This window comes from Protopterus annectens, chromosome 2.part1 (assembly GCF_019279795.1).
Source record: "Protopterus annectens isolate FY-2018-M chromosome 2.part1, PAN1.0, whole genome shotgun sequence".
In the NCBI taxonomy this organism is placed as follows: domain Eukaryota; kingdom Metazoa; phylum Chordata; order Ceratodontiformes; family Protopteridae; genus Protopterus; species Protopterus annectens.
Genome location: NC_056729.1, coordinates 1,382,278,719 through 1,382,302,813, shown reverse-complemented (window position 1 = coordinate 1,382,302,813; position 24,095 = coordinate 1,382,278,719). Strand labels below are relative to the sequence as shown.

The following is a 24,095-nucleotide window of genomic DNA, read 5'->3' as shown; positions in this document are numbered from 1 at the left end:
TTTCTTTCAGATGTTCATCGTGCATACAGCTGCAGTAATCACATATGGGTTCTCTGCCGTCAGGCGGGTCCTCGGTCGGCCGAATTCCAAAGTCTTGGTCCGGCGTCGGTTGTTGTCGCCTTCTTCCCTGACGTCAGTGCGACAAAGGTATATAAGTAACAGCCGACGCCATGTTCTCCGGTCTTTTTTGCCGCGCGGTGCCCGAAGCAGAAGCAGTTCGCAAGTGCCGGTCGGCCAGCTCCTGAATTTACAAAAAATTGGAAACCGAAGTCTTGTTTAAAGCTAAGTACCCCGTTGGGGAAACTTTTCTTGTCTCAGACCGATGTCAGACAAAGTTAACAATTGTATTTCTTGTGGGAAGCAAATACCGCATAAGGATTTCCATTCCCTCTGCATACCTTGTTTAGGCCCAGACCACGACGTCTCGGGCTGTCGCTTTTGTGCTACTTTCAATAAACGCACTATTAAGCGTCAGGCGGAGTCCGCCCAACATTATTTTGGTAAAGCCTTTGATTATAAAATGTCGTCGGATACTCCGACTACCGTTTTGTCCAAAAAACGAAAGGACAAGGACCGACATGCGAGGTCCGTGGTCTCCACCGACACCACGCCAAAACCGGCTGCACGTGGTCCAGTTCTCAGCGAGACGCCTATGCAGTCCCTGACTACCGACGACACTTCATTGGTGGTGTCTTCTGTACCCGAGACCACTGGTACCTCGGCCCTAACTCAGACTACAACCACCGAAGCCACTGTGAGTGTTGAGCCTCCTAATGTGGACAGGTCCACTTCCACCCAGTGTATTTAGACCCTCTTCTTCCTTTTCTATTAAGGCCTTCACTAAGTCCAAATCAGCCATGCATCCCAAGAGGCCTCTTGCACAGGGCCCATCCCCAGGCCCCATGCCTAAAAAGCAGATGCTTAAAATGGCTGAGGATTTAATTTCCTATATCAGGGGTTCCCAACCCCCTCCAGACAAAAGACCCAGAGTGGAGGAAGACTCTCCCTCTTCTGAACAGGGCTCCATTTTCTCGGAACATTCTGATGTGGAGGAACACTCGTACTCCCCTTATGAAGATTCTGATGCAGAACAGTCCATTCCTTCTGTATCTCCCCCAGAGGATTTTTCTTTTGGGGAAACCTTGAACACCTTGAGGGAGTACTTCCATTGGGAAGGCCAAGACTTTTCTGATTCCAAGAAAAGGCTTAGGGAATTTCTTTTGTTACCTCAACACAGACCTCTGGCTATTCCTCCTGTCCTGGACATACTTGATGATGTTTACTCAGAGGCTTGTCTCAATCCGGATTCCCTGCCTCCTGCACCAGTCAAACCTGATAGGTATTACAGAGTCCCTAACTCTCACCAATTTCTTTTCAAAAGCCATAATGCTGACCCTGAGACCATTTCTCAAGGCCCCAAGGGAATGAAGGCCTCTACTGCCAAGAATCCACTACCTTCTGAAAGGGAATCTAGATCCTTAGAAAGGTGGGGGAAAAAGGTATACACCTCGACCACGCTAGCCATGAGGGCCTTAAATTGTCAGTTCCATATGCTTAAATATCAGCAGTTTCTGTTATCTCAATTAAGAAACAAAATATCTCAACCTGAACAACCAGATTTGAAGGAATTGCAGGATATGATACATAGTGCAGAACAAGTGGGTAAACACACCTTACAATTTGGTTATGATGCCTTAGAGGCCTCAAGTAGAGCCGCTGCTACAGGAGCAGTCATTCGTAGACATGCCTGGCTTAGAGAACAAAGCTTGCCTGATCATGTTAAAGCTAAACTACTAGATGCTCCTTTACAAAAGGATGTGCTATTTGGTACTAATGCTGAGGAGATACTACGCAAAATGGAAGAAAAAGCTAAATCTATGCAAACTGTCAAGGCTTTTCTACAGGTACAGCCACCTCATTTTAGTAGAAATTGGCCTACAAAAAACTGGTCCTTTCCAGCCACAGACAAACCCCAAAGAGGTAGATACAGGCACTCAAGGGGTAGAGGACAATCTCAAGGATCATATAGAGGCAGGCAATGGCCAACTCAAGCACCAAGAGGTGGCAAAGACAGTGCACAACAATACAGAAAGCAAACCCAATGACTTTCCCCTTTTCATGCCAAGCAAATCTCAGCTGGCAGCTCCCTTGGGAGGAAAGCTGGCACTATTTTCAGGAAATTGGCATATTATCACAACAGACAAATAGATCCTGGACATAATAAACAGAGGCTACAGATTTCATTTTCACACTCTTCCAAAAATGAGAGGCATGCCAAACCTGCCACACAATCAAAGGGCAGAGGCACAAATACAAATTACAAAACTCATGGACATGAAAGCCATTCAAGAGGTTCCGACTCACGAACAAGGCAAGGTTTTTATTCCAGACTTTTCCTGGTACCAAGAAAAGGAACCGACTGGAGACCCATTTTGGACTTATCCATCCTAAATACATTTCTACTCGTGCCAAAATTCAAGATGCTCACATTGCAGCAGCTTCTTCCCATGCTGGGCAAGGAGTTTTGGCTGGTAACATTGGACCTCAAGGAGGCATACCTGCATGTCCCAATCAGACAAAGCTGCAGAAGATACCTCAGATTTCTTGCAGGTTCAATCCACTATCAATTCTCTGCATTGCCCTTTGGCTTATCTACTGCGCCCAGAGTATTCACAAAATGCCTGGCATCAGTAATTGCCTACTGCAGACTTCAAGGGATACAAATTTACCCTTATTTGGACGACTGCCTGATCCAAGCGGACAGTAAGCACACTCTTCTGGAACATCTGGCTTATGCAACACGGTTACTGAATTCTCTGGGATACACAATCAACAAAGAGAAATCCAGGCTAATACCATCTCAGAAAATAACTTTCCTGGGTGCCAACTTGGACACAAACACCCAGATGGCCTATCTTACGCCAGAAAAACAAGGGCAACTAACTCAGTACTTCAAAACACTAGCAAATTGTACCAGGCTTACTGCAAGGAAAATCCTGCAGGCTCTGGGCTTCATGGCATCTTGCATTCTTTTAATCCCATGTGCAAAGTTGCATATGAGAAAACTTCAATGGTACCTAAAAAGCCTATGGTCTCAACACAGCCACAGTTTGGAAACAATAATACCAATAATTCCATGTTTGCAAAAGGAATTTCTATGGTGGGCCCAAGCATGTCAAACGAACACAGGTCTCCCATTCTGCAAGCCTCAAGCAAATCAAGTCATCACAACAGACACCTCAGATTACGCCTGGGGGGCGCACATGACAGGCAGGTGCATTCAGGGCAAATGGTCCCAAAAGGAAAAGCACCTTCACATCCACCAAAAAGAAATGCTAGCAGTAATAAATGCAATTACAGCATTCAAGGACCTCCTGCATCCAGGGCAATTATTGATAAAAACAGACAACACCACAGTGATGTGGTACATAAACAAACAAGGAGGAACACATTCATATCCCCTGTGCAGACTAGCCATGACACTTTGGAACTTGGCTCTGGAATGGCAAATCAGACTTCAAGCACAGTACTTGCCAGGTTTGGAAAACACGCTGGCAGACAATCTAAGCAGGAATATGACAGATCCACACGAATGGAAGCTGCATCCACAGGTGTTTACAAAGATAATCCAAGCATGGGGAAGGCCAGACATAGACCTCTTCGACTTCCACAAGAACCATCAGCTGGAAAAGTTTTGTTCAAGGACTTTTCATCCAAAGGCCTGGAGGGTGGACGCCCTTTCATTCAGTTGGACAGCATGGACAGTGTACGCTTTCCCACCTCTGCCTCTTCTACCCAAGGTGCTCTTGAAAGCAAGAGCAGACAGACCGAAGATGATACTGATTGCTCCAGACAGGCCAAGACAGCACTGGTACCCACTCCTAAGGAGCCTAACACATACCCCTCCCTGGCCTCTACCTCTAATGCCTCTTCTGCTAACTCAGCACAGCTACAAAACTCTTCACAGTCAGCTGAAAACACTCAGTCTTGCTGCATGGAAAATTCCTTAACACCCTACTCTCCAAAGAGGTTCAGGATGTCATTCTGGAGGCCAGAAGGCCATCTACTAGGAAGACTTACTCCGCAAAATGGAAACGGTTTTGCTCTTGGAATGAGAAAAAAGGCCAGGACCCTAGAAAACTGAATTTGCCTCAGGTATTACAGTATCTAGCTGAGCTGCTGAACAGTGGACTTTCATTTTCCTCCATAAAAATCCATGCCTCAGCCATTTCTGCAGAATTCAACACGGATCCACCATTATTCTCTCACCCACTTCTAAGACAATTCCTCAGAGGGGCTAAGAATATAAGACCACCAAGGAAACAACCAGTGCCAGCCTGGGATCTTAATTACATTCTAGAAAAATTAACATTGCCTCCCTTTGAACCAGCTGCCTCAACAGATTTGCAATATTTGTCCTGGAAAACAGCTTTTCTTCTGGCCATTACCTCAGCTCGTAGGGTTTCGGAACTACAAGCCCTCATGGCTGTGCAGCCCTTTCTTATCTTCCATCAGGACAGGGTTTCCCTTCGAACCAACCCGTCGTTTATGCCTAAAGTGGTATCCAGGGTAGCTTTAAATCAAGCCATACACTTACCTACCTTTTACCCTAATCCTCAAAACAAAGGAGAAAGGCTGCTACATTCCTTAGACATCCATAGACAGCTACGTTACTATTTGGACAGAACAAAGCCTTTCAGGAAATCACAACAACTTTTTGTGTCTTATGCTGTGGGAGCTCAAGGGAAGCCTGTTACCAAACAGACAATTTCTAAATGGATAGGCCACTGCATACGATTTTGTTACTCCTATCATGGGAAATCTGTCCCTGTAGGCATCAGACCACACTCCACCAGGGCCACAGCTACCTCTACAGCCTTCCTCAGAGGAGTTCCTACCAAAGACATCTTGGAGGCAGCCACTTGGAGTTCTGTACATACCTTCACAAGACACTACCACCTGCCTTTATATTCCAAAACTAGAGCAGGCTTTGCTACTGCTGTGTTGCAGGGCATTCTGTCTCACCCCAGTTCTACCTAGTGCCTACCACCCTGTGCGTAGCTTTGGGATTCTACCCATATGTGATTACTGCAGCTGTATGCACGATGAACATAGTACAGTTTTGTACCTACCATAAATGTAGATGTTCGAGTGCTAATACAGCTGCAGTACAGGTTTCCCTCCCTCCTTCCCCTCTAGGTATAGGACTAGTGGCTAACTCCTCCTCATACAACTTATTTTGGGTTATCCTCATATGGTGTATTTGCTTGCAACTACTCTTTTTTGATAACATTGCATTGCTTGTATATATCATATATAAATATATATAAATAATTTATCTATTGCCTTCTTTTTGGGGGCACCTGACATCTGGGGCAAGAAAGACTGGAGAACATGGCGTCGGCTGTTACTTATATACCCCTGTCGCACTGACGTCAGGGAAGAAGGCGACAACAACCGACGCCGGACCAAGACTTTGGAATTCGGCCGACCGAGGACCCGCCTGACGGCAGAGAACCCGTATGTGATTACTGCAGCTGTATTAGCACTCGAACATCTACATTTATGGTAGGTACAAAACTGTACTTTCTCTAAGTTTCTTCTTTGGAGGCATCTAGGCAGTGTACTACTTAGCCAGTAACTGAATTTTACTAAAACTGGCAGAATTACTAGCTCTTGTCTCAATTTCTTTTCTCAACTGAGAGAGCTTGAAATTAAGCTATTGATGTGCCTTGGAAGTAATTAAATATGTATTTTGAATGTAGTGCTCTAGAATATCCCTCATATTCTATTTCATCTTTTCATTTATTTTTTTCTTCTGTTTTTGGATAAAATGTAACAGTATATAAATGGTTTAATGTGTATTTGTAATAAATGTAAATTAAAAAAAAAAATAGTCCCTCCTGCAAACCATTAGGGGGAGCAACTACATGCTAGCTTCATCTCCAGTGTTCTTTCTTATAATCCTTTAATGCAAATAGGGGTGCTATCTCCATTTGAACTTGCTTCCTCTTTTTGTGGATGTCTGGTTTCAGTGAAGTTAGCAAATGTACCAGACTAGTCAAGCCTATTCCTATCGTAGAAGTAAATGAAGGCAAAGAGAAACTCTTCACACGTTATTCAAGAGGGGACTTAATAATTTCAAAATAGTGTTCTTCCCACACTCTCCAGAAGAGAAGATGCTAGTGACCTTCCAGTCAACCATTTCACAACTACCATATTATCACATAAGGCAAAAGATTTTAATATCACTTAAAGGTCTTAATTCTCATTTATCCATAACATCGCCAGGTCCATTAGCATGTCAGCACCTTTATCATGCATCTTATGATGGTAACATTGCTGATGCCATTACTACATTATTTTTCTGTGGTATTTCCTATGGTGTAGTAAAAATGGCTCTAAGTCTTGGCCTTCAGAATTGATTATTTTTGTGCTGATGCTCCTGAAACTCCTTGATGGTTTGACTTCTAGATTCATTGGCACATAATTCTACATTCTGTACATTGTTTCTGCAGCTGTAAGAAAGTATTGGCCTCATTCGGAAACGGTAACTTGGATAAAGATGGTTTAACAACTTGGTCACTGTGACTGGCATTGATAGAATGAACTGATTGCCTGTGGCTGACACATGCAGAAGAGTACAGTTGATACCTCACTGCATCATAGAGCTTTGAGTTCTTTTCCTGGCTTTCATAGTTGCCATGAAGGTTTATTCTTTTGAATGTTCTTGGAAAATGGATCATTAGCTGTCTTGGGTACTTAGTGACAGCAACAGACAATCATACTGTCTTAGAGTGCTGTTTATAACTGTAGTGCCTTCAAGCAGGCAGGCCATTATGCAGTCATGGTCCAGAAAATTTTCAGCTAGTTACCAGTTTCTAGATTTTTGGAATGCTGTTGGGCCAAATATGCATGTCTTTCTGATTTATTTTATGCATCTGTCCGGCTGTCTTTAAACTTTTCCAGGTTAGCGTATGTAGATTAATAGGTTAATAGGTAGTTAGTAGGCATGTGGTCTAGGAGATCATTTAGAAGCTTAGCCCAATTTCCCAGTTGCCCCAGAGCACAGCCTGGTTAAGTGACTTCCTCAAGATCACACAGTAGACAAATATGAAGATTGAACCCTGGACCACAGAAAGCAGTTGGTTAACCACTCATAGCATTCATCCTGTAGTCTAACTGCCAGAATTTGTAATTGCAGAATGATTCTTAACTTAATTTCAGTTTAAAGTGGTTACCTGTTTTGGATTTATGGTAAGTGTGACACCCTGTTCATTTTCTTATTCTTGTGCAAAACATGGATTTTTTTTCTGTTAGTGTTCAGTATGATTATGTCTGCAAGTATTCACTATGTCCTTCAAGTTACAATGGAATGATTGCATTGCGCTGTTTTTAATCAAAAGTATTGTTGTCGTGCAGGGTCCAGACACAGAACTTTAAGCCTGCAACTTGCATGTTTTAGTGAGGTTTCTCTGATGGCCTTATTTCTCTACATGCTTAAAGACAGTATTTCTTACACGGAAGGATATATATTTAAGACATAAACCAGTAATTGTGATGTATGATTTTTAAATGTGTTCACTTTATCAGATTAGATAATGTATAATGTTTGAATACTGAATGTTTGGTTATAACATGTTTTGGTTTTGGAAGACATCTGTTACAGGTTTGTTTGTCTTCATTGACAGGGCATACAAGAGTAGTACCCTAAAACACAGCTCGTTTTATGAGTCAGTACTTCCGTTTGTTTCCCCTACATTGCTGTTCATTTTGTCAACACTCTGGGTCTTCCTGTCACCATCTGAAATTCTTGATCACCAGCCCAGGGTATTCTACTTTATGGTTGGCACAGCATTTGCCAACATTACAGTAAGTGAATTTTTGTGGATGGAGATTTGAGTGTTATTTTGTATACATATCTATTAATATTTCTTGTCTTAATATTTTTGCTTCACACCAGCTGGAAGACTGACCAGCTTGCAACTGTTTTGCTTATTTTCTAGCCCATCAGTTCTGGAACTTTGCAGTTGTGCTGTGAGTAACTCTGTCATGCTAGTAGATACTTATTGCCCCTTGGCAGAGGTTTACTGTTAGCCTTTGAACTGTGTGTTTGGCAGTGCAAGAGTTACAGTTGATGACATTCTGCTGTTATGATATTATGTACCTGTCTGCTCTGCCTCCCACATTTGTCAAAACATTGTTATCCCCACTGTACTTAGTCACTTCTCTTTTAATACATTGTTTTATCTGTACTTTCACCTGTGGTATGCAGTGTAAGGAAGAATTTACTTTGTTTATTTAAATAGTTTCATTTTTCCATGTTAACTGGATCATTTTATTATCCTTCACATGGAGGATCTACGGTGTAGATGTTAGGAGGATTCTACACCTGAGGATTAATTTGTACGAAAGTTAATGCATGATGCATGGCTTGACTGACAGTGTGAGAAAAGTGTCTCCCTAAAAAAAAGGTTTAGGAATCTGTCTAGAAAGATGGGTTAACTGTGGGAAATTCAAAACTGCCATTATTTAGGCTGCAAACCTTTGTATTACATCTCAGGAAAAAAGGTATGCAAGGCCACAATGGTGTTCAGTAAAAAAAGAGCTTGGCATTCAAGAAGCATAAAGAAATGGGAAAAGGAAAAAACAATATGGGATAGCACAAAAGAAACCTAAAAGGCAGTCCTGATAGCAAGAGTACCATCCAAACTGGATAAGGTAGCAAGATATAAAGGCTTTGTTTAGGTATGTTAGACATACCTGAAATTAGCCAGTTGTTCTGCTCACGTTTCACAAAATATACTGCATTTTAGTTTCATCTTTTTATTTTTAGCAGCTTTATTAATCACTTAAGACATAGGCAAATGTACATTTATATAAAAGAAAGCAAACTAAATTAATATATTCATAGCTGCAATCATTATACATCACATATATTCTTCTGTAGGTTTGTCATCAATTCAACATTATGTACGTTGGTTTATTGCTGCTTTTCTTTAAACCTCACTCCTCCTCCAAAACATTATCCTGCATGTATTGTTTCCACAATTCCTATTTTTCTGTATAATTTGCTCCTGCCCTTTTCTAAAGATCCCACTTCCAGTTCTTTTCTCTTTCTTACAGTATTCAGTCCTTCAGATACAGTTGGTTTATACTTTGATTTCCATTTTCTAGTAACTGCTTGTTTGGCAACCACCAGAATTAAAAGTAGTGATGGTAAGAGGCCCAGGAACCATACAAACCAAAGTCCAAACCACAAATCCAATTTATTGACAGCAAAAACAGATCAAGTGCAGGCAAGCACTTTCGTCTTTAGTAAAGACTTCTTTAGAACTGCTTGGCATGGTTATCTCCAACCTTAAATAATCCTAATACATCATGTGATCAACATAATCAAGCATTCACATGATTCAACTTTAGTTTAGTACACATTAGTTATAAAACTTCAACAAAAATTGTGAACGTTAATTAAAATTGCATAAAAAATGAGCAATGAACATAAGTGAAACAAAAATAAAAATGAAAATAATATTGAGAATAGGAATAGTAAATAAATTAGTGTTACAGCGACAAATGTATGAGTAACATGGCATAATCAGCCCTCAAGGCTTTGTAGCTTTAATATATACCGAATATACCTGCCACCACGGGGTGTTCATTGGATAGGTATTCATAGGCACTTTTGTCAATTTGTCCCTGCATGATGTTGTATAAACAGTCAGTTTTAGAATATTACATTGGCAAGACTTGTTCCAGCCATGAGAGAGAATATATGAACATCTCAACGAAATCAAGAAAAGGAAGAAAATTAACACACTGTACAAACATATTTCTGCCTAGCCTGGTCACCTTTTTAAATTTGTGGTGATTGATTTCTTGGAAACAGTTCCAAGGGGCTTTTACACTGATGAACATCTTCTCAAGAAAGAGCTCATATGGATTCTTGTGCGTGACGCCCTTTTACCCCCCTGGTTTGAATGAATGTTGTTCTTTTACACCTATATTAAAGCTAAAAAGTCTTGAAGGCTGATTATGCCATGTTACTCATACATTTGCTACTGTAACACTGATTTATTTACTATTCCTATTCTCAATATTATTTTCATTTTTATTTTTATTGTTTTGCTTATGTTCATTGCTCATTTGTTATGCAATTTTAATTGATGTTCACAAAAATTTTTGTTGAAGTTTTATAACTAATGTGTACTAAACTAAAGTTGAGTCATGTGAATGATCACATGTTGATCACATGATGTATTAGGATTATTTAAGGTTGGAAATAACCATGCCAAGCAGTTCTGAAGAAGTCTTTGCTAAAGACAAAAGCTCTTGACTGCATTTGGTCTGTTTTGACGGTCAATAAATTGGATTTGTGGTTTGGACTTTGGTTCCTAGATCTCTACCTTCACTACTTGTGGTTGTTGATATAGGTCTTCCTGTGCCCAGGTAATTCAGATCATGTATCCTAGCTCAAAAAAAATCCTTAGTTACACCCATTGGCTCACTCAGTATTTCTGACAACAGTACACTGTAGGGAATTTTTAGTCTGCCAGCTCATAACACTCCCAAAATGTATGTTCCCACTTACCTCTTTCACACCTCCAGCATTTGCCATCTACCTGAGGAAAAATTCTTTGGAGTCTGATAGGGGTATAAAAAGGTTTACCTTCAAAATGTCGAATGCCATAATGTCTAATGATCATTTGGTTGAAAAATCACATCTAAACCCAAGACATTGAATTATCAAAATGTCTAAAATCATTTCATTGAAAAAGCAATGAGATCACCTCTACTATTTTGCAGGGGGGCTACGCCCTGCACCCCCCATGTGGGAGGCTGTGCCCCCCACACCCCCCCTACTTAAATATACCAACTCCGATATCGCACTACAGTGCAAAAATGGGCAAATTCGATAATTTCGACATTGTGAGTTTAGACCAATTTTATTTCAGCATTTTGATCATTCAGTATAGTGCATTTCAACCAATTCATTTTCAACCATTTAGCATTCAGCACTTTGAAGGTAAACTGTATAAAAATACCTATATAAACTATTCCTTGCAAAAATCCCAAATCTTCATGACTTTGTTGCATAATTGAGTCCTACATATGTCCTCCCATTGTTTCCTTGTAAATTGCTTATCCAGTCTCTTCCCAATCTCTTCTAACCTCCTCTGATTGATTCTGATAGTTATTGTACAGTGTTTTATATGACTTACTAATTATCCTTTAACAGCAGCTTTTGGTCTAAATTCAATTAAAAACTATAGAGAAGCAGATCTTTCACATAGGATTCCTCTATCCCTTTCTGTTTGCATTACATGCTGGTATCAATCCCCAGTAGGGGAAAGGCAGCCTCTAGCCTGCAGTCCAAATGTCTTCTTGGCTTCTTTCCATTCTTTTACTTTTCCCTCTCTAGATATTTGCTTCCAATACATTGGTTCCTTTGACAGTTTTTTCTCCAGTAAATTTCAGGCCCCTCTTACATATTTTTGTACTCCTAATTGCAGTCATTCCTTATCAGCAGAATCTCCTTTCTCCAGTTTCATGTTGGCTTAGTTCTTAGAATACTTTCTTCTACTTTATAATATATTGTGTGAATGTTATTTGCATTAATGATCTGCATCCAAATCTTACTGTCTCCTTATTTCTTGAATGTTCCCCCTCCATCATTATCCCTTTCCACTTTGAATTATAGTTTTCTGCTTGTGTTAAATGTACGAGTCTTAAACTGTGTAGCTCTAAAATATTCCTTCAAATCAGGTAGTCCTAATCTACCTAGTTCTAGTGGAAAGATGATCTTGCCCAATAGACCCTTGCCCTTTTCCCCTCCCAGATGAAATCCTTCAACTCTTTATTACTGTTCACAACTCCTCCTCTGGTTGATAAAAACATGCCTGATCTGTATATTGTCTTGCACTCTGCTTCCCTCTGAGTCATCATTATTCAATTTGCCTCTCCTCCACAAAACCACATTGATCCATATCTATCATGTTTGGCAACACCTTTGCCATGCTTTTTGCTAAAAAGCACAAACACTGTCTGATCATTGTTTAAAATTATTGAAACAGATCTATATGAACTGGGTCTAATGTTTTTTTGCTGTCTTTAGGTATTACAGCCACCATAGCGATGTTGGTGCCCTCCCCCCATTTTAAAATACTGTTAAACAAAAACTTCAGATCTTTATCACTTTCTTCCCTCTTAGCTTCCAAATTTCTACAGGAATACTATCTATTCCTGGAGACTTTCTTGTAGATTGATTGTCCATCACCTTTTTTATCTAGTCTCCTATCATAAGTTTTAATTATGCCAAAGTTAGAGGTAGATGAGGCTCAACAATTAAGTCTTCCATAAATAGTTCCATTTGTGATTTTTTTTTTATTTACACATCGCTCTGCCTTATACAAATTTTCATAAAATTTTAAAGTATCTCTAATACTACTACATGATCCCTGGTTATTTTTCTTGCTATAGGCTCCTTAAAATTTTCTAAACTCGTGCATATTATCCAACTACTCCCTTGTTTTCTGTTTAGCACTCTTCAGTTGCATCTCATCTTGTTCCATGAGCTTTCCCTTATTCTCCAATAGTTAACCTTTGCCAGCACCACTAAATAATTCTTGCTATTTCTTAACCATATCTCTCTCTCTTTTATTTCTACCCTATTCTTAAACTCCACTTTAGTTTTATTCCACTCAGTAACTATTGCTTCTGAAGAAGTTTATCTGAGACATATTAGGGAAGACAATTTCCATTACCCATTTCTTTGGTTCCACTATTTTTAACAGGTAGGTGAAGCACCATTGTTTCATTTTTACTTCATTACCCTGCATTTTTATCTAAGTTGTTATTGGTCCATGATCTGAAATAGTTATTGGATGTGTCAAAGCTTTCAATTAAATGCACATTATTGAGAAATCTAATTTCTCTCTAGTCTATCCCAGTTTAACTGTACTTTATGGAATAGTATGTAAATTCTCTGAGTTCCTCCTACTAAATTAACATCTTCCTTACCAAATATTTTCATAAATTTCTTCAGAAATCTACCCTCTTTTTGCTATGTTTTTCCTTCCAAGTCCTTAGATACATCCTCACTGCTGCAAATCAAATTCCAATTCCACTTATAAGTAATAATCCCTGCTGAAAACTGATACGTCTCCCAAAATTTTCTTAATCTCCATAGTAGCAGTTTTAGGTGCCTATAAATGCATGCCAGAATAATCTTCCTACCTTGTTAGTAGCCCCTTACTACCACAAATCTACCATTATTATCTTTTCCCCTCTTTAATCTCTGTTGGAGCACCTCTAGCAATTAGTACAGGTACTCCTTTCCTTTGTCACTGATACTCTGCTAAATATCCCTCCTGAAATCTTTTTTGTATCTAATTCACATGCTTATTTTTTTCCAAGTGTGTCTCCTGTAGCATTGCTTTTTGCACTCTGTGTTTCTTAATCTAATTCAGTATTTTTCCTTTTGTCTGTACATGTGAGACGATTCATATTCCAAAATAGTACACTTAGTGTAACCATTATGACAAGAAGTTATTCCCACTTATAGGTTCATAGATTCATAGGTGTTTACTAGGCTAATGACTACAAGAGCCTTTTTAAGCCTAGCTGTGCATCCCAAATCTCTGACAAGTTCTGCTGCCATCAATAAGTGTAAGCATGGGCCTGGGAAGAGGAACCATGTATAGATTACCTGTGTCCATTAGAGACATAGATGCCAAACCAGGGATGAATTTCCAGTTTTCCATCCAGTTGTCCAAGTCGCACTTGAATTGGGTTAGAGAGGAACTCTGCTTCACATGGATGGGAAGCCTGTTCCATAGATGGATAGTCTCTGCAGGTCCTATTTATATCACAGGCAAGGTTTAAGTCTTTAGAATGGGTAATTCTGATGCTGTTTGTTTTGTGGATATGCAGCAGGTCCATCAGAGTGTGGTCTGACAATCCCTTGTATGCCAGGCATAGATCTCCCCACAAAAGCCTGTAGGAGACAGAATACAGGGATAGGGCCTTGAGGCAGTCTGCATAAGACATATTACTTACATCATCATGTATTCTTTTAGTGAGGAACCTCTGTGTGTCCAGTTGTTGGATATGCCTGGTTAGGTACAAATGCAAAGGGGGCATTGTACTCAATGACAGGTCTGATAAATGCTGAATACAGTGGGACAATGACTTCCTTGGACTTGGATCTTCTTTGGACCTTTGTAAGTTGCGCAACGTAGGCTGATTTCCTCACCACTGTAGACATGTCATGATCAAAGGGTAGATTACTATCTGTGTGTGTCCCCAAGTCCCTGACTACTGGATCACCTCTAAGGGGTGTGTTGTCAATATGATAGTTACCAGAGATGGATGACTTCCCAAAGGATACTATTACGCATTTCTTGGCATTTAGTTTTAGTCCATGGCTCTGACACCAGTTATTTGTGTGTGTCAGCGCTCCTGTAGAATATTTGTCTCAGTATGAGATTCAATGACTGCTCCTAATTTGCAATCATCTGCAAATTTAGTCAGCCAGTGACCACTGACATTGGCCTTTACTTCTGAGAAGTAAATGCCAAAAAGGAGCAGTCCAAGAACTGATCCCTGAGGGACTCCACTTGTGACTGGCCTCTTTGTAGAGGTGTACTCCCCAGTTTTAACTTTCTGGGTCATGTCTGTAAGCCAATTGGCTATCCACTTGGTGACATACATGTTTGTACCTAACCTCTTGAGTTTGTCAATGCCCAAGTGGGTTATTGTCAAATGCCTTGGTCAGGTCAAGGTAGGCAATGTGAACAATTTTGTCCTCATCTATTGCTTTGGTGACCTTCTCAAAGAAGTCCACCTGGTTGAGTAAGCATGATCTACACTTGACCAATCCAAACTGGGTTGGGTCCGGTCTCTGGAGGTTAACTATCTCTATTGATAATCTCCATGGTAATTCTTTCCATGACTTTACATATAAGACTAGTGAAACTTATGGGTCTGTAATTTCCAAGGTCTGTAGATGGCCCACCTTTATTCAGAGGGATGACTGTTGCCTTTTTCCATTCATGAGGTACGAAGCCTGTTTGGAGGCTACAGTTAAATAGCAATTCCAGAGGCCCTGATAGGTCATGTTTTATGCTATTCAGAAGGCATCCAGGAATAGTGTCTGGACCATTGATGCAGTGTTCTTGGTCTTAGAAAGAGGATTAAGGACCTGTTCCCTAGTGATAGTAGGGAGAGTTATAGTTGATATTTCCTGAGGGGTTGAGAGGGAGAGTGGAGTAAAGTTGGAGCTGAATTTATCAGCCAGGAGGTTGTGCTATATCTTTTGGCTCAGTATAGCTGGCTCCATTAACAAAGAGCTCTGCACACAATTGTGTATTGCCTTTGAGGTTGCGGACATAGCTAAAGAATGCTTATTATATATGACAGCTTTTTTATATGTGTATTTCCACTTTGTGTTCCATGCACCTACTAATGTTTGGCAGGTTGATGCTTTATACATTTGTTTCTTGTCCTCTCCCTTTGACCCTGTGTTACATTTTATAAGATAGTTTGTTTTAATAAAAACTTGCAAAAAAAGCAAATCACACCCCAGGCCACACCCATAACCTATTAACTTAAAACACGAAAAAGCTATGTACAGCTTCAAATGAAGTTTAACCCTCCTGATAGGAACAGTTGTCCCAAACTGAGAGCCCCCCACACACACACACACACACAGCATGCACAACCTTCATTTTAGGTTAGGTCATGCCTAAGATACTTGTTACAGCCTTGTTTCCTACTTACACTGATTGCTGCCTGTTCTGGTCGTATCTTTATTCCCCTCACAGATGTGAAAAACAGCTTGTATGTTTTAAGAAGCCATAAACAGTTCACCTTAAAAAGTGTTCTGGCTTTTATTACATTACAAATTGTTTCCATGGAAACCTAAGAATAAAATGTCCTCAGCTACAGACTTCTCTATCTGAACATTTATTTGCTAAAGGAAAACTTTTCATTACATTCAGTGTTCTGTTATTTACTTGCTTAAATTCAAAAAAGCTTATTAGATTAAGGCAAGGGCCTCAATCTAGACATTCACATATGCAAAGGTAAGAGAAAACATATCAACTCTACATATATTATAATCTTTGCATTGTTGCACCCCAGCCTCCACCTCAACAGCTCAAGATTACAGCATGTTAACTTAAATATGCTTTTGTTCAGCCTTTCTTCTCTTTTTTACATTGAGTGCCTACATTTCTTAAAACTAAAAAAATAAGAAAACAAAGTGCTTGCTTACTTAAGTGTCTTTTATCACCTACAATAATAATTGAAAATGTTTTAATATATAACATACAAGCTGTATCATGAAATGGTTTATTCAAATGTTAAGAACAAAAATTGTTTTACATACAGTTACTTTTTTCCTTTTCTCTTTGGCATCCTTCCACACATTAATGATATGAAGTGAGGTGTATGCTTTTCAGTCCCCCACAAGTTTAATAAAGCCCGATCTTTCCACATTTTCTTGCAAAGCCATATTTCATAAATGTGACTGATGCTTTATAATCTCATGTGCATTCATTAATTTCAGTGTGGCTGGTCTTCTTCCTGTTCGTATCCATTTCCCAAGCCCAGATTCTGGTTCAAGTCCAAGGAACTCCCGATTCTTCTGTTCAGCTCCTGTACTTTGTTTTCTCTCAAGCATTTTTCCTTTTGAACATGGGAAAAGGTTTCATTGGCAGTGTCTCTCTATGAGCTTTATCAGAAGAATAAGAAGCTGAGTACACTTCTGTTTGTTGGCGCACTTTTAGTTGGACACACTTTTGTAGTTCATCTTTAGCCTGTTACTGCATCAAAAATTAATTTGATTCTCCAGGAAAAATATTCTGAAGACAGCTGAATACAACAGCTTGAATTTCAAACCTGCTTCTTGACCTCCCCTGAGTGCTGAGATAAATTTGCTTTTCTTCTGCCTGGTGTACAATGACTAATCATTTTCCACAAATACTACTGTCTCCAGTTTTAATAATTTGTCCTTCTGCCACAGTTTTGTCAGCATCAACTCTTTTTGCTGGTAGGATTGCATCTTTGCTAATACAGGTCTTGGCTGCTTTGTCATGACCAGGGTTGGAGCATACACATGACCTGCCCTTTCAGTTAACAAATCCTGGTGTGGCATACCAGTCCATGTGTTTATGTGTTCATAAAATAAACTGTCTGTTCCTTCCAGTTTCTGTGGTACAGCAGATAATCTCAGGTTTTCCATATGTACTTTATCTTCTACCTCAACCACTTTTTGAAACTGCTGTTGAGCAGTGTCAATTCACTGAGCCTTTTCTTCATTTCAAACGCTGATTTTTTGCAGTTTTATCTGTTCATATGAATAGTTGTGTAAATCTTCTTCCAGTTTTTCCAGGTGATATATGCCTTCCAATTTTTCCTTTATTTTAATCAGCACATTTATTTTTTCCTCTGGATTGCTCTAGATTATTTTTCCCACTAGATTACTGGAGCTTATACTACTTTTTGCTGAACAGTTGGAGGACTTTTCCCAGTCAGGGTTTTCTCTTCACTTTTTCTAGCTGATTTTCTTTCAAGTTCTCTAAGTTTCTGCTTTGTTGGTATCCAGCCAATGTACTTGCTAGCCAGTAACTGCATTTACTAAGTCTGGCAGATTTAATGACGCACATCTCTGTTGCTTTCTCACACTGCGAGAGCCGAAATTAAGCTGTTGATCACTGTGCAGCCATCTTGGAACTATTGAAACAAACAGCATTCATAGTAAAGAATTGATACCTGTCCACTTTACAGAAGAATAAATTCTCATCAGTGGAACCTAATGTTGAGCTCCCCAGAAATCTGAAGTAACCAATTGTAGAGCTAATAAAACTTCTGACCACCATTCTAAATAAATTTAGATGGAAAAAGTACATGAGGACTGGAAGAAGGCAAATGTGGTTTGAGTTTCACCGAAATGAGAGCAAGAATAGTGTTTAACAGTAACAAAGTCATCAAAATACTCAAAAATCAGCCAGGAGCCCCAAAGGACCAGGACTCAATTTATCAAAAAGGTTTAAATATAAGCTTCCAACAGTGTGATTGTGAGTAACATAATCATTTTCAAAGCAAAACAGTATTGAGTGCTTGAAGGCTACAAAGAGTAACAGAAAGCAAATCAGTCATATGTGGCAGATTTTATTTAACCAAGTTAAAACAGTGCAAGAAACTTCTCTGTGTGGAAGATTTTCAGTCCATATATTTCTAGTTAATCACTGTATATTAATCAGATCAGACAGTAGTAGAAGTAGTGAACGTAAATTTGTCAAGTCAAAATGTAATAATAGAAAATGTATAATTCTACAGCATTACTAAGTATTCGAAAGTAATCCAAGCAAGGCAGGCCATCTATTTTCAGTCGAAAATCCTTTATTAAGTCATAGTAAATAAATAGCCTTGCTTGGATTACTTTCGAATACTTAGTAATGCTGTAGAGTTATATATTTTCTATTATTACTTTTTGACTTGACGAATTTACGTTCACTACTTCTACTACTATTGTCTGATCTGATTAATATACAGTGATTAACTAGAAATATATGGACTGAAAATCTTCCACACAGAGAAGTTTCTTACACTGTTTTGTTTTTAGACCCACTACACTTTAGTGGGTTGTTTTGAGACTTCGAGGATACCACAGAGATTACTTGTTTTTTATTTAACCAAGTTACATACAGTAGATATAAAAAGTGTACACACCCCTGTTAAAATTCTAAGTTTTTGTGATGTAAAAAAATTAGACCACAATAAATCATTTCAAAACTTTTCCCACCTTTAATGTGACCTATAACCTGTACAATTCAATTGAAAAACAAACAAACCTGTTAGGGGAAAAATTATAATAAAAAATGTACAATAAGCTGGTTGCATAAGTATGCACACTCTTAAACTAATACTTTGTTGAAGCACCTTTTGCTTTAATTACAGCGTTCAGTCTCCTTGGGTAGGAGTCTATCAGCATGGCACATCTTGACTTGGCAATATTTATCCACTCTTCCTTGCAAAAGCTCTCCAAATCTGTCAGATTGCGAGGGCATCTCTTGTGCACAGGCCTCTTCAAGTCATCCCACAGATGTTCTATTGGCGTTAGGTCTGCGCTGTGGCTTGGCCATTCCAAAATTTCTGGTGAAGCCATTCTTTTGTTGATTTGGATGTATGCTTGAGGGCATTGTCATGTTGAAAGGTGAAATTCCTCTTCATCTTCAACTTTCTAGTAAATGCCTGAAGGTTTTGGGGCAAAAGTGACTGGTATTTGGAACTATTAAGTTCCTCCACCTTGACTAAAGCCCCAGTTCCAGCTGAAGAAAAGCACCCCCAAAGCATTATACTTCCACCACCATGCTTCATTATGGGGATGGTGTTCTTTTGGTGATGCAAAGTATTGTTTTTGCGCCAAATGTAACTTTTGGAATTGTGGCCAAAAAGTTCAACCTTGGTCTAATCAGATCATAACACATTTTCCCACATGCTTTTGGGAGACTTGATGTATTGTTTTGCAAGTTTTAGCCAGGCCTGGATGTTTTTCTGTGTAAGAAAAGGTTTCCGTCTTGCAACCCTACCCCGTAGTCTAGACATGTGGAGAATACAGGAGATTGTTGTCACATGTAGTACACAACCAGTACTTGCCAGAAATTCCTGCAGCTCCTTCACTGTTGCTCTAGGTCTCCTGGCAGCCTTCCTGACCAGTTTTCGTCTTGTCTTTTCATCAATTTTGGAGGAACGTCTGGTTCTTTGTAACGTCACTGTTGTCCCATATTTTCTCCACTTTTTTTTTTTCTGACCATCTTCACTGTGTTCCATGGTATATCCAATGCTGTGGAAATTTTTTGTACCCTTCTCCTGGCTGATGCCTTTCAACAATGAGATCCATTTAATGCTTTGTAAGCTCTTTGCAAGCCATGGCTTTTTCTGTAGCAGGCAACTGAGTAAATGTCAGGAAAATCCTACTAGGACAGCTGAACTTTATTTGGGGTTAATCAGAGTCTTTCTAATTGATGGCAGGTGTGTACCCAAGAAGACTGAATGCTTTAATTAAATCAAACAGTGCTTCACCAAAGTATTAGTTTGAGTGTGCACACTTATGCTACCAGCTTATTGTACATTTTTTATTATAGTTTTTCCCCTAACAAATTTGTTTATTTTTCAATTGAATTGTACAGGTTATTGGTAACATTAAAGGTGGGAAAAGTTTTGAAATTATTTATTGTGGTCTCATTTTTTATATCACAAAAACCTGGCATTTTTACAGGGGTGTGTATACTTTATATCTGCTGTATTTATTACCAGTCTTCATAGGAAATCTTGACATGCTGCTGTCTTACTACACCAATTTTTCCTTACTTTAATGGCTTTAATCATTTCTACTGGTAAATTTTCCCATGGATTTACATAATATTGTTTCATTACATAATTATTCCAAATTATTCTGTCTTTCTGTGTATCATCAATTTTTATTTTACATGTTAGTATTTTTTAATTTCTTCATTTACATATTTTTCTCTTTTTCTTATTCTAATCCTTCCCCAGAACTTTTTCTACTTGTATTTAAACATTCTTACTATTAATTTCTCATTCTCTTCCTTTACCCACTTAATACTGGATTCAAGTTTAAAGAAGCAGAATAAACAACTAGATTTAGTCACCCCAGTCCCTCTTCATCTTCACTCGTGTACAACACACGTCTTTTCATTGGGTTTAATTTAGAGTAGGAGAGGTTCCCAGATGCCTTGGGAAAATTTCCCAGAGTAGTACAAACACCACCTTGGGTCTCCCATAAAAAGGGCTACTAGCCTAATGGGACTAACCTGGTAGACAAAGCTTAAGTAAAGTAAAATAACTTCCTGTTAGAAAGAACATCAACATGTCTATGTGAATGCATCATGTACTTCTGAACATTTTTAATAGACATCTCTGGAAAATGCCTTGTTAGTTCATGCCATTTAACTGGCACAGCTAATGTGATCACTTTCATTAGAAAGGGAAAGAAAACCAAATACTCATTTACAGTACAAACTAAATTTTGCTGTACAGAACATTGTACTTCTGCTCCATCAGACATTTCCTTCCTTAAGAAACCACTGGTAATCATCACCTGCAGCTCTTCACTGGGTGCTAATCTTCTACAAATCATTTTAAAGGCACTTTTCCTTATTTGCCAGCAGTGTGAGTTATGATCTGTTTTACTATATGCAAATGTGTCGCTTACAGGTCAGATTAAAAAAGTGGTTAAGTTTGAGCACAAAAGTAGACTGTTTAATTCTAATGGAAACACTACCAAAATGCATCACTGAAACATCACTAAGCAATTAAGCACCTAGATATTCAGAATACCCGAGTGGTTTCTATGTTAAAGGACAGCAAGTGCAGACTTCGGAAGTTTGTATTTGTCAGTCTTTAACATAAAACAGAAGTATTCCACGCTGAATTGCACTCTAATGCAAACTTTGACTTCAAGATAGAAAAGAGGGGGAAAGGATTATTAATGAAAAAAACACTGCAAAAGTTGTTTGTAATTCTTGTTCTAGGGAGGCATACACTGTAGCACTAAATAAAAACATATTAGATCTCTGAGATAATTTTTTTTAAGATACTTGGATGTAAACACTGATGTGAATGATTTAAAATGTATAAAGCATTTCCATTGTTAAAAAAAATGCTCGAGTCTGTAACCCCTGAAACAGTACAAAAAGTATATTGAGAAAGCCTTAACTTTGCCTGAGTGCTCTCAGTTCTAGTCCTGTAATATTGCACTTGACATATTTGCTTCAATGCTCTCTCTTAAAATTGAAATGAATGCTGTAACACTTCAGGTTGTAAATGTGGAATTTGCTTCCTTATACTATTTTAGAGAACAGTGTAACTCTCTGCCATTTGTCAAGGACATTGACAAGGCTATTTGCACTAGGCCTACATGCCTTAGTAATGTGCACGGTATAGAACCCAGAAAGGGTCGAGAATTAGTCATTCAGGAAGTCTTTTGTAGATTTATATGAATTTAATAGTACTTGCTTTGGATCTAAAAGCTGTTTAGTTATATTCTGATAGCCATATTGATGGGCAGATGTTACACTAGGTAGCAACAGTAGCCTGGAGACTATACTGTACTGTATTATAAAAACGGACCATAATTACCAAGATGTTCATCATATTAATCACTGCTGCAGAAGCCTTAGCTATTTGGGTTGTATCCTGTTAAGGATATAACACCTGGACAGCTTCCAAAGCTTCAGGGCACCTTCCGCAGTCCCAAACTATCCATCTGCTTGTGCTGAGTGGCCTGAAATCAATGGTTTGAGTGACAAGTCCTTCTGAGCTTTCCTTTTGCTTTCAAGAATCGGCAGTCGGCTTCTGCTGTTTGCTGGGCAAAAGTTCCCTTTGGGAAAAAAACTTCCACAGAAAACATTTTGTTTAGATTTTTAATGTAGTTTAATTGCCCATCGTAAGACATAATCTGTACTTTTAAGCAGGATCACACTTTTTTTATTGATTTAAAAGTTGTTTAAAGTAGTTTAAAAACTTTTTTTCCTTTGGACAATTTTTACTTTTTGGGGCTGTCGCAATCCTTTTTACTGTGTTTTTATGTGAAAAAAGTGACTTCTAAAATTTTTCAAGCTTTTGCTGCTTGTTTTCCCTGGGAGAAGGGTACCATTTCCTTTTTGACCATGGAACAAACTACCAGTACCTCTGGTTAAACTGCCTTTTCCACCACAGCAGGGTAGTGATTTGACTCTGCTACAGGTGGGCGACTCAGCTATAGCTAAATATGGTTCCTCAGATGACTCCTCTTTTGCTCCAATACCTCTGGTGTAGCACCTGCAGCCACTATGGATTGGGGGGTTAGCCACATCCTCTGTGGCTGTTCGAGTCTCCTCAGCAAAGGAGAGCGACTCTCTTGTCCGTCTTTGAAGAAGGAGCAGGGAAGGCTTCCCTGCTTAGTTAGTATTGTGCCCGTCCTTGGGGAAGATGGTGCTGTCATTAATACTTCTGTTTGCATTTTCCTGTCAAAAAGAAATGGAAAACTAAGCATGTATCTACTCCTCTTCAAATTTCCCTAGACGAGAGTAGTTTACTAGATTTGGCTCCGGGTTTAATTCAGAAGGCTGTTGAATGTTCTTGTAAGGTTTTTTTTGGTAAAAGAGGGAAGGATACCTCTTTTCCTATAGTTATAAGAACTGAATCTTAGCAGGAAAATGGGGACAGATGCTGGGTTTTCTTTTCAGATTTCTAATTCAGATTCTGAGGAGAGCACTGTATTTGATTTTCCTTCTGGGATTTCTCTTTCTCTGAGACTATTTCCAGAATGTGCAAGTGATTTCACTGGGAGGATACTGCAGTTTCTCAGTTCCTGAGATAATACTATGAGCTGTTACAGATGGAATTTCCAGAACTTTCACCCATTCCTCCAGAGCTGTCAGCTTTGTAGGCTGTGTGAGTCACTGCTTACAATTTTTCTAACAGCCTGCTGCCGTAGCTTGTATGAAGTTCCTCAGTCTTTAAATTGTTATATGCTCACCCCAGATCTGACCCAGCAGCTATAGCTTTAGTTAATCCCTCTGCTGTTAGAACATTTAGTTAATTCCAATCATACACTTTCAAACAAGGATGGAAAATAATAAGTATGCTTCTACAGCTTTGATTTTCAAAATTTTGAATTGTCATCTTCACACGTTCGTTTACTCTGACTAATTGTGAAAGTACTGAGGAGTGTTTTGTCAGCAGTTCTTGTGAGGAAAAAATCAGTTTTAAATAGTTTAGTTTCTTCCATTGTACAGGTCACAGCTCAATTGTTTAAAGTGTGACTGTTGTTACTGGCTGCATTTTTTACAACCTCTCATTTGATGTGAAGAATGAGATTTTAAATTGTCCTCTGAGTGGAGATTGTTTTTGGTCCCTGTGATTCAGAAGTTATCAAGAGTGTGATGAGATTAGTAAGCTGATTCGGGGAATCTGTTTTCAGCAGAGCCATCTTTTTTTTTTTTAATTTTCTAAGGGATTCTCTAAACCCTCTTCCAATTTTGGTAAGAAACAAAATAAACAGTCAAATTTGGTCTTAAAAGGGA

General features: G+C 38.9%; 1 protein-coding gene across 1 annotated transcript in view; it reads left to right on the top strand.

Annotated features, from left to right (window-relative positions):
• The window catches only part of SELENOI (selenoprotein I), a 1,061,441-nt gene that overhangs the window by 695,454 nt on the left and 341,892 nt on the right, over positions 1-24,095 (top strand). Inside the window, exon 8 of the mRNA XM_044062854.1 lies at positions 7,692-7,872. Within this exon, the coding sequence (XP_043918789.1) occupies positions 7,692-7,872 (181 nt within the window). The remainder of the gene's footprint in view (positions 1-7,691; positions 7,873-24,095) is intronic.